An 11916-nucleotide genomic window follows, 5' to 3' on the forward strand; every position below is an offset into this window, starting at 1 on the left:
TATTAATACATTATACAATAGTAAACAATTCATTATTTATACTCTCCCTATTTATAGTGTAACATAAATTCAGCAAACCCTGGCAGCAGTGACCGCACAGACAAATGGAGGTATTTCACTAGTAATAATCCTTTTTGCCTCAAAGGTGAAAAAAAAAAAATTAAATAAAAAATCAATAAGAGGCATGAGCAAAATGGGGGTTGATGCATAGACGACAAAAAACCCACAGCGCACTACAGCGTTTTTCTCATCACCCAGTGAAATGCAATTCCTATTATGTACACTTGCATTATAGCTTATTATTAGTTCAAATAGGTATGCAGGGCCAGTCATCATTCTCATTTGCATATGGGAAGGTGAGAATATAATTGCTGCAAGACAGATTGAATGAATGACATGAGGTAAGGCGGAAGAAGAGAGGGTGCCGACTATTCCGAGCGAGCGCGCAAAAATTCACTGATTTATTTTCATTAGAGTGGGCTTTTGCCCAGCACCTCGTGCCTGGCCTTGCCCTGCCGTAATTTGATTTGATTTAAATGTAAAGAATGGAGTCTTCTACCAGTACAGGGAAATGTCATCTCTCCCAGCCCAACAACTCCCCACTATAATTACACGGAGAGATTGGGACGCTGGGCGAGGGAGATTGCACTATCCTGACTTTAAAGTGCTTTTTCATTTACTCTTTTTTTTATTAATTGATTCAACTATTTTAGTGTACTCTGGATATTTTTTATAAGTGGTATAAATGCCAAGAGGAGTTATATATCAGGGTTGGAAATGAACAAGGGCTTGGGGCAAAAATGCCACTAAAATGAACAAAAATGGCCCCTAATTTCAAGAACTGTCTCCGCACAATTAAGCTAGATCTATTATGGCTAGATCTATTAAAGTGAGATGTTAAATGAATGAAAAGTGCCAATTGTGGAATTACATTTACAGTCGGTTTGCTCACGTTGCATCAGATTTCTTTTTAGACGTGGTTTGCACCATTGAGCGTTAAAACCAATCACACACATTTCTCTTGAGCGTATGAATGCAATGTCCAATCAGAGGCGTTTTTTTCTGAGAACGCCGGAGTTGTTCACAGACTGAATTCTCAATCTGAATTTGCAAATTCTCTCATTATCATAAACAACAAGTGATACATAACTGTTTTTCAGCTCTTTTCAAATCAACCAAATTGTAAGCCTTATAAATTTACTAGGCCTACATATTTTTACAAACGCAGCTAAATCTGAATTTGAAAGCAAACAGCATCATCACTACCTAGCCATGCTGTTGCGGTGCATATTTACAGTAAATGTGATGGCATGCATTCATCTATGATGACATTTAGCTGAAGCATGGATGATAATGTCCTCTCTAACGGGCAACAGTCATTTGCAGGGAGTAATAGCGAATATCTTGGTAGAGATGATGGCAGCCCACTCGTCTAACGGCACTTATACTCCGTCCCCACAGAAATGGACTGTACATAGGTGAAAACGCTAGAGAGCGAGTGCTTGACAACATCAATGGGAGGGGTAAATGGACCTGCAATTTTCTTGTTGAATCAAGACACATATCTTCACAAACATGTTACGAAGGAAATCGGTTAGCTGAGAGGAAAGGTTCGAATTGAGTGTGCTCTGTTAAGGGGTGCTAATCAGTAGTGGTGGTCAATATATACATATATATAAAAAAAATAATATGAATAAATAAATCTGGAAAAAAATATATTTGGGAGTACATAAATAAAATATAGCTGCGAGCAGCGATTACGGGCCCAAGCCGGTGGCACCGCAACCCCAGTGCCTTTAGTTACCTAAAGGCACCGGGGATGGCGGTGCCGCCGGCTTTGGCCCTCCATCGCTGCTCGCAGCTATATTTATATATATATATATATATATATATATATATATATATATATATATATATATTTACACACACACACATATATATATATATATATATACACACACACACACACACACACACACACACACACATATATATATATATATATACACACACACACACACACACACACACACATATATATATATATATATATATATATATATATATTCGCCCTTTCAGGGCTTGGGCCCTAATAAATAAATGCATAAATTAATTAATTAATAATAATAAATAAATAAAACTAATAAATAAAATAAATAAAAATACTAAATGAAGGGAAAATGTAATACAAAAAAATTATTCTGAATTAAATTAAAAATTAATAATATTTGTTTCATCATGTCATTTATACCATTATTTATTTTCCTATTACATATAATAATAACAACAATTGGCAAATATTGAAGTTTTATACGTTCGTTTTTAAAATTCATTTATATAATATAATATAATATATTATTACATGGCTTGGCTGAATTCCAATATAGAATGCGGTCTGTTATTTCTTTATAACAGACCGCTGCGAAGTATAACAGACCGTTGCCATGAAAAACAGCGCGTTGCTATGGACGCGGAACGGACTATTTTCTTTAGCGGAAGCAATACAATCGTTTTTAAATCAATAATTCGCGGCAAAAAATATTTATTTATTTTGTAGGTAGCCATGTAATAAGCGGGATAATGTATAGTGAGCCGGTTGTTATAGTGAATAACAACCCCTTCAGGCTGATTCAAGATCCCTCCGCTTCGCGTCGGGATCCCGTTCAGCCTGTCGGGGTTGTTATTCACTATAACAACCGGCTCATTATACATTATCCCTTACTTATATTATATTACATTACATTAAACACTATAAATAGTAGATTATTTAATAACATTTTCAAAAACTGTTTGCCGGTTTGAAAGCAGCAGGACAACTGAAATCACTAGATTATAAATTAAAAATTGTTTGCATGTGAGCTCCGGAGAGGGATCGACAACTCCTCCTTCCACCAGATCTTGTCTCAAAGCCCATGCTTTCCTTCCTTTCTGTCCTCCATCTCCGGGGAAGTCATGCTCACGATAAGGGAAAGGCACAGAATTACCTTCCTGTTGCCTGAATTCACGCTTGAGGAGAATATAAGCAGTGAGACTACAGAGCATGACTTTTTGTTTCCCCAAGCCCTCGATGCCCACATGCAAACACTTATAATTGCATTTATGCATGTTTCGCAGACGTATTTAAACAGATATGTAGTAAATTAGGCTGCTTTCCGGATACAGTTGTGCCAACAGTGTGTAAATTGTTTCTTCTGTAATATTTTGTGTGCAAGCGTGATCTAATTTGCCACGTTAAATAACCAGAAATCAAATGCAGATACCTCCTTAAAAAACAAATTACACCTCGGAGTCAAGAAATAAAAGATTGCTTTGGTCCCACATGGGTAAATAATGAATGTAAGAAGCATAGCAAAATATACCAAATCTGCATTTAGATGGAAATGTTTTTACAAGCATAACCCCCTGGAGATCGTCCTTTTGTTTGAAATCCTGCCGTTGTTTTTAATCTTTCCTCGTCCGTCTGAGGTCGAGCCAAAAAGAGGGTAAAAATATTGAGGGTTACGGGGGGAAGGACTAGGAAAGAGTTTTAAAAAAAACAAGAAGTGACCACTTGCTACTGCTTTTCTTGTTCATTGATGTATTGTGACTATTTGCCGTCCTCTTTGAACACCTGAAATGCATTAAGTGCTGTCAGAAGCCTTTATCATCCCAGAACAGGGAACACAAGGCAACAGCGTTCGTACGCATCTCCTACATGAATGTTTTTGTCCTTCTCCCTTTCTTTCTCTGCAGGCTAATGTAATTGGCTGCTTGCTGACAGTGGCCTTATTGTCTTCAATTACCCAGCAGCCACGAAATGACTGATCGATTGCGGGCCGGGGTTTATGCTGACGATCATGCCTTCTGTAGTTATTTCCTTGAATCCTTTTGACAGTAATATTTGAGGATTTTATAAAATAATGGGCCTTTCATTACCACGCCGTCCGAAAGGAACACCGCAATTAATGATAATAAAACATAAAAGTCAGATATAAAAAAGGTAATAAAATGACATTAAAAAGACCAAAAGGAGCCTGATTCTATTAAGTGAAAAAGCAAACTACTTTCTTCACACAACCTTCATCTTAAAAATAACAGGCGGCATTACCTACTTCCTTAAACATTCCTTAATTATTGCTGCGGCCACCAATGTAGTAAAGATAATGACCGTCAGAAAGAATGTGTACTGCCATCTCTCTTTACTGTGCAGAGAGAGCAGTGGCTACATATCTACAGGCATGCCATGCCAAAGAATTTGTTTTTGTTTTCTGCATATACATGGTGTATAATAATAAGAATTATAATAATAAAAATAATAACAATGAGACAAGAAAATAAGAATGATTTATTATTTAATATTTTTTTATTTATTTAATATAATAATATTAATTATTATTAACTATAAGAAAAAGAGTATGCAGCGGCTAAAGGTAGCATACAATGATGCAATGAGGTTGCTGCTCCGTGTCCCTAGGTGGCATAGTGCCAGTCATTTGTTTGTGTCTAATAGAGTGCCAACCTGTGAGGCACTCTTAAGGCAACTGATGTTTGGTTTTATGTGTCGACTTGACAATTCAGTGAACCATATAATCGAAGCCCTAGTCAGTCCTCTGAAAAGCTGTTATAGATACACTTCGAGGCTTAGACGACACTGGTGTAATAGCCTGTATATTCTATAGGCTATTATGGAATTTTTATGTATTTTTGTATCTCCTTTTTTATGCTGTATGTTGTGTTATATGGACCTGTGTCTGCAATAAAGCTTTATATATTATTATTAAAAATAACTTGTGTTCCGCAATATTTTACTATTGTATACATACATCTTCATCCGCTTATCTGGGGCCAGGTCGCGGGGGCAGCAACTTCCCTCTCCCTAGACACTTCCTCCAGCTCTTCTGGGGGGACACCGAGGCGTTCCCAGGCCAGCTGGGAGACATAATCCCTCCAGCGTGTCCTAGGTCTTCCCCGGGGTCTCCTCCCGGTGGGACGCGCCCAGAACACCTCCCAGGGAAGGCGTCCAGGAGGCATCCGGAACAGATGCCCGAGCCACCTCAGCTGGCTCCTCTCAATGTGGAGGAGCAGCGGCTCTACTCTGAGCTCCTCCCGAGTGACCGAGCTTCTCATCCTATCTCTAAGGGATCACCCTGCGGAGAAAGCTCATTTCGGCCGCCTGTATCCGGGATCTTGTCCTTTCAGTCATGACCCACAGCTCATGACCATAGGTGACAGTAACGTAGATTGACCGGTAAATCGAGAGCTTTGCCTTGCGGCTCAGCTCTTTCTTCACCACGACAGACCGGTACATCGACCGCATTACTGCAGAAGCTGCACCGATCCGTCTGTCAATCTCCCGTTCCATCCTTCCCTCACTCGTGAACAAGACCCCAAGATACTTGAACTCCTCCACTTGAGGCAGGAACTCTCCACCAACCTGAAGTGGGCAAGCCACCCTTTTCCGACTGAGAACCATGGCCTCGGATTTGGAGGCGCTGATTCTCATCCCAGCCGCTTCACACTCGGCTGCAAACCGTCCCAGTGCATATGCTGAAGGTCCTGGTCTGAAGGGGCCAACACGACAACATCATCCGCAAAAAGCAGAGATGAAATCGTGTGGTCCCCAAATCTGACACCCTCTGGCCCCTGGCTGCGCCAAGAAATTCTGTCCATAAAAATCATGAACAGAACTGGTGACAAAGGGCAGCCCTGCCGGAGTCCAACATGCACTGGGAACAAGTCTATCTTACTGCCGGCAATTATTATTATTATTATTAAAATAAACAAATAAACAAACAAATAAATAAAGTTAACGGTTAACAGAATAATAAATTAGCTTGTGTTCTGCAATATTATACTAATGTGTGTAATAAAAATAAACTGCAAAGAAATACATTGAAAGACCCTATATGAACCAAATTCTTTACATGGCCTTCCCTTGAAAAAAAGACAGACAGCCTTCAGTGATGTTGATTTGACTGCTAATGTTAAATACTGGACGCTCTTTAATGGTTTCCATGAGAACAGAGATACAAAGCTAATGCAATGATGAATCCGTAAGTGTACTGCGATTTCTCTTTAGTGTCGTGGCCGACGCCATTTTTACAGGCCACCATTTGGCAAACTGCCCATTTTTGTCGGTATTCTCCCTTTGCTCTTTCCTTCAGTTACCTAACCACAGGCCGAGACTGTCCTGCGGCGTCTAATTGCACAAGCAATCGCAATGCACGCACTGAGCTTGAAACATTCATATATCCAAAGCATTTGTGACAAACTCGCGAAAATATTCGCAACAGGAGCCAGTAGCCCTGAAGTAAATCTACATATGCATCATTTCCACAGAATAAGGGCTGCTTGTTTGATTCCCACTCTTAAGTAGGACCTCCAATGGTGTCTTTCATCCACTGCCACTGCAGATACAGCCTCCTCCAAAACGGTGTTTGAGAAGTGGAATCATTGGATTAAAAATGAACAGGTGTGCTTATATGGTGTCAAGCGCACGCAGGCCGTCGTAATGACATTCCCTTTCTGAAAGCGTCTCGCATGAGATGCTCTCCCCCGGAAACCCCCCAGAGGTTCCCGACATATTCACAGCGCCATGAATATTAACCGAGCCCAGGGTGTCTGAGCTCAATATCTCCTGTCTTCCTTCCTGTCTCTTGCTCAAATACACACACATACATAAAGATACTCTGAGTCCAGAGGCTTGACTACATTTCCTGCTCTCTGCTAGGTAATAGCACATTTATTTAGCGTGATACGGGGTTGCTAACTTAAGTGTGGCCAACTCTCACATAAACTGTTGCCAACTCTCACATAAACTGTGGCAGTAGCTGCGTAACTTATGCATGAGAATTGTACCATTAAACTTACTTGAAACTAAATAGCAGACTGATTGAATACTCTACATTAAAAAAATCGCGTATGATTCAAGATCTTAGACAAAATGTACACTAATTATGTCCATATATAATTATGTTATACATTTGAGCTCGTTCCTGCCATTGACGCAATTTTGCGGCAATCTATGTTTTCACTATTATACGGTAAGATGCGCTGTTACAAATCTTGTGAAAGTGTACAGATTAGGGCTGGGCGATATAGCCAAAAAAAAAAATCACGATAATTTTTTTTATATCAGTTGATATCGATAATTATCACGATAAAAGTCAAATCTTTATTTCTTTCAAGTTTAAAGGCAGATTTTTGCTCCTAAGTGAAAGTTGTAGAAACCAGAGCGTTAACTGTGGTTTTAAACTACTCTTTATTGTCAGAACATATCATGACAAACACTTGCCAAACAGGAGAACATTTCACAAATCTGAGGTAGAACATTCAACATTTGTAATTTTTCCTTAACAAAATAAATATCTTTATTGGAAAATTAATTTCTTAGTTTCTGCATGTGCTAATTTTTATTTGGTAAAATGTAATATTCTGACTGTTTGAGTTTTATTAAACTTAACCATTGGTCATCAAGTATCATGCATTTAGATCATGATAACCTCACTCATGGCAAAATGTAACTTTATGGTTTCTGGCATTTGTATGAAAAACATTAGCCTAAATACATTATTAAATACTGTAATTATATTCCATCAGTCCTTTAATACATCGTCTACATTAATAATATAATACAATTCAATATGTATATCCCACATTTCATGGTGCAGTTAATATTACTAGGTTAACGTACAGTAAATTCACGGTAAATGATGGGAATTTGTAGACGGAAAAGCCTTCTGACTGTATCGTTGCGCACAGTGTTTTTCAGCGCTGTTTCATCTGCCTTTAAACTGGTTTAAATCACGGAGACATTGTGTTCTTCGCTGAATTCAAGCGCTTTTCACTGGATCTCGTGACAGAGACCGATCAGATTAAACGCATCTGCTCAAGTGAGCTCGCGCTCGCGCTGCCGTTTGGACTTTGAGCCGAGCGAATAAATGGTCCGTGTGGCGCGCGGTTCAAATGAGTTTCGTTCCGCTTTTGGCGCATAAACATTATCGAACATTCATCGAACTCTTGATATCGTTTTATCGAGAAAAATTATATCGCAATAATTATCGTTATCGTTTTATCGCCCAGCCCTAGTACAGATTCTCCGGATACAAAACAAGCGAAACAAGCAATAAAAGCATTGCTAAGCTAACACGATCATCAAACATTAACAGCATATAAATCAAAATTTCCTAATGTTATTGAATGTAACGTCGACCCAGGACGGTGAATCTTCTGGGTGTTGATAGACTCGATCTATTCCATCTACGTTTTGATCATCATTCTGAGACAAAACTTTCTTTGACAAAACATGATTTGATTTCAAAGACGTGATTTGATCAATAAAAAGCTGGTGCTGGCTGGTAATTCAACTAATTCAACTAATTATTGAATTTTCCACTTTGTTGTACTAATGTATTGCTCCTGACTAATCTTAGATACAATTTCTCAATAGTTACTTTCGTATTAAAATACACCACTTAAACAAGAAATGTTACCAAATATTACTAAAATAGATTTCATGATGGACAACTGGTGCAACCTTACCCTAGTTAGTAGATGATGAGAGAAGGGAATTAACACTCATGGAGACAGTTTCCTTATTTACACCATGGGCATCCCTGAGAGGGGTTTCGATGGAGAGTGCGAGGAAGAGTGCGAGGAAATCTTTGGGCATATTATTATGAGCAGCCTCTATTTATCTCGCTCACTGCTGCTGACACTAGAAAAGAAAACTGCGCGGTGGACCTCAAGTGCCAGACCAGACACTAAGCAACTGGTGCAGATGGCAGCGAGCAGGTCAGGGACCGAGAGACTCGGCCTGCAACCCTGCGAGTGCCCGATAAGAACCTGGTGTCGTCTGAAATCAGAGGAGGCCGGTCTGTGAAACAGTGCTTGCAACACAGCCTTGCCAAAGTTATTACTTGGGACCTGGTCTCGCACAGCTGAGCGTGAAGCTTTTGCATGTACAAAAGGCTTTAGACGGCGTATAGGATTCAGCCCCGCACAAGCTTTGCATCAGTGTCTTCCTTTTTTATGGCACGTGAGCACGGTATCACCGCCACTGAGAGCCAATACAGGCATTAGAGTGAGTGATGACAAGTCTTTAGGTGGCAATGTGAGGAAATGAGGCTTTCTGCAGATGAAAGTGTTCCTTACGCACTCTCTATTTACTGCAGATGGAAGCAGCAGCGGAGGGCAGAATCCAGCCGAGGGGGATTTATAACCGATGTCCAAAAGGGCTCATCAGTGAATGTTCAGGGAAAGGTGTGCGCCGGTAATTACCACAAGATGAAAGGACTAGAGAATTTTTTTTAAAAGGGATGGTTCACCATAAATGAAAATTCTGCTATCATTTACACACCTCGTTACAAACCTGCATTACTTTCCTTCTTTAGTGGAGGACAAGAGACGATATTTTGAATGCTTGAACTTTTTGTGCATACAATGAAAGTCAATGGGGTCCAAAAACAACATCCCTCACTGTATGGACAAAGAAAAACAGTTTTTGTTCTACAAAAGAAATAAAGTCATACCATTTTAAAATGGCATGAGGGTGAGTAAATGATGACGGAACTGTCATTTTTACGACAGACAGACAGACAGACAGATAGACAGGGTAGGTTGCATTTCTTTTTGTCCAATGTGAGAGAAAAAAAGCGCTAATTCAGCTGTTGGTTTCGGACTTTTGAAATTTGAAAAAGTTGATATTGAATCAGCCAGGGCATTTGATTGACAACTGTGCTTCCCACGACTGAACAGATAAGAGTAGATGAACGCTCAGATTGAAGAGAGAATGACTCACTGTGTTCCAGGGTGAAGAGTAGACACACAGCCAGGAGAGGCTGGAGCGCAGTCAAGCGGAGCTCCCCCAGCATCCTGAAGGACAAACAGAGAAAAAGACACAGAGAGGTGGATTCATTATCATTTCAGTCCTGTCATAATTAATTAAAATCAAACTACCAAAGCCTGCTAGTGCATTTTCAGTCTTTTTTTCAGTTTATAGGAATTAAATAACCTATCAAAGGCTTGATAGGTCAAAATATTCAGAGCAAGCCTCTCAATCTTGATGTCCTATTGCAAAAAAAACAGAGAAAACATTTGTGCTGACCTTAACCTGAATGTGGTGGCTCTACCATTTAAGTGTTGTACGTTAAGCACAAAAATCATTAGTTATAACTGCAGTTTTCAAGAGTACAGCATTTTTACCAGTTTTTACAGGACGTAAACAGCAGTGAAATAACTCTCAACAGATCGCTTTCATGAATCTTTCAAAGACAAGCAATTTTTTTTTAGATGTAATACATTTTCAGAGTACTGGCTGATCAAACCTCAAGATAGAAAACCAAGATGGATAGAATCATAAATATATAAACATACATTGGGCCCTATCTTACACCCGGCGCAATGCAGCGCCAAGCGGGATGCAAGTGTTTTTTGCTAGTTTCAGTCCGTCGCAGTTATCATTTTCACGTCCTGCAGCACGTTGTTTAAATAGCAAATGCATTTGCGCCCATTGGCATGCTGGTCTGAAAACGAGGTGTGTTCTGGCACATTGTTGGCACGTTACTATTTTGAGGCAACAGAAATAGACTGCACCATTGACCAACTGAAACCTGGTATAAAGTCAATGGCGAAATATTTTTTTTGTTATTTGAAGAGCATGTTAGTAATGTGCGCCTATAGGCGGGTCCACAACGCGCGTACACTCTGCTTATTACAAACACAGGGACGCACAGCAGCACACAAACAATTAAAGGATTACAATGTAAAAGATTATTATTGTGTACATAAAGATATGGTGGAATCAGGCTTGTCTCGAATCAGGCACTTCTACCTCGCGCATGAGCAGTTCCGTTTGAGACGCGTTTGGTCTTTCCACTATCAAATTCCGTCATGTAAGTAGCTAATCTGCCATGGCGCGAGCGCAACTGGCATTTAAAGGGAATGGGAGATGAGACTCTCACTGGTTTAATGCACGTAAATCCCAAAACACACCCATTACTCATTAAGAGAATAGGGACAACCCTTTTACACCATGCGCCGGGCACGCCAACCATTTTTCCCATCGTTAAACTAGCAAAAGTGGATTCGGACATAACCTAAGTGAACTTGCGCCCAGCGCTTTAGACCATGCGCTTAGATCGTGAAAATGGGGCCCAGAATGTTAGACAGAAGGACATAGAGAGAAGGACATAGAGAGAAGGACATAGAGAGAAGGACATAGAGAGAAGGACAGATAGATAGATAGATAGATAGATAGATAGATAGATAGATAGATAGATAGATAGATAGATAGATAGATAGATAGATAGATAGATAGATAGATAGATAGATAGATAGATAGATAGATAGATAGATAGATAGATAGATAGATAGATAGATAGATAGATAGATAGATAGATAGATAGATAGATAGATAGATAGATAAATCACTCAACTAGGTTTGTTTTCATTATTTAGGGCCACCAAGTAGATTAAATGCCTGACATCCCCAATCTACATTATTACAGGCAGAAAGTCTTCAGTACAAACCAAGTGTGAGAGAGACAAAGAGCCGCCAGTAAATAATAGATTCTGCAGATTCGACTCGCTGTAGCCAAGGGCGAAATACAAGCCACTGTCTGAGAGATTGGACAGGGATAACCAGTGTACATTTCAGCAGGCCACTCACCTGCTCTGATTCAAAGACGAGCGCAAGGACAAAGAGAGAGGTGCGCTTACCAGTGCATCAAAATGAATGAGACAATCGGTTCATTTGCGGCCGCACAGTCGATTAATCACTGGAAATTAATTTGATCTCATCTAATGGGTTAAATGGACAGCTTGTCAATTCAATCAAAGATTATAGCATCTTTCTTCTCATACCTCTTTGTTCATTTCCAACATGTGGAAGGTCTATTTTCTGTTCCTGACCTTGTGACCACCGTTAACTTACATCTC

The 11916-nt window shown here is 39.6% G+C and overlaps 1 protein-coding gene across 1 annotated transcript in view; it reads right to left on the reverse strand.

Annotated features, from left to right (window-relative positions):
* The window catches only part of ncanb (neurocan b), a gene marked incomplete at both ends in the record, with an annotated part of 82943 nt that extends 73092 nt beyond the window's left edge, over positions 1–9851 (reverse strand). Inside the window, one exon of the mRNA XM_081384599.1 lies at positions 9779–9851. Within this exon, the coding sequence (XP_081240725.1) occupies positions 9779–9851 (73 nt within the window). The remainder of the gene's footprint in view (positions 1–9778) is intronic.
* Between the last annotated feature and the right edge of the window lie 2065 nt (positions 9852–11916).

Source organism: Scardinius erythrophthalmus (assembly GCF_964197995.2).
Source record: "Scardinius erythrophthalmus genome assembly, chromosome: 14".
NCBI lineage: Eukaryota > Metazoa > Chordata > Actinopteri > Cypriniformes > Leuciscidae > Scardinius > Scardinius erythrophthalmus.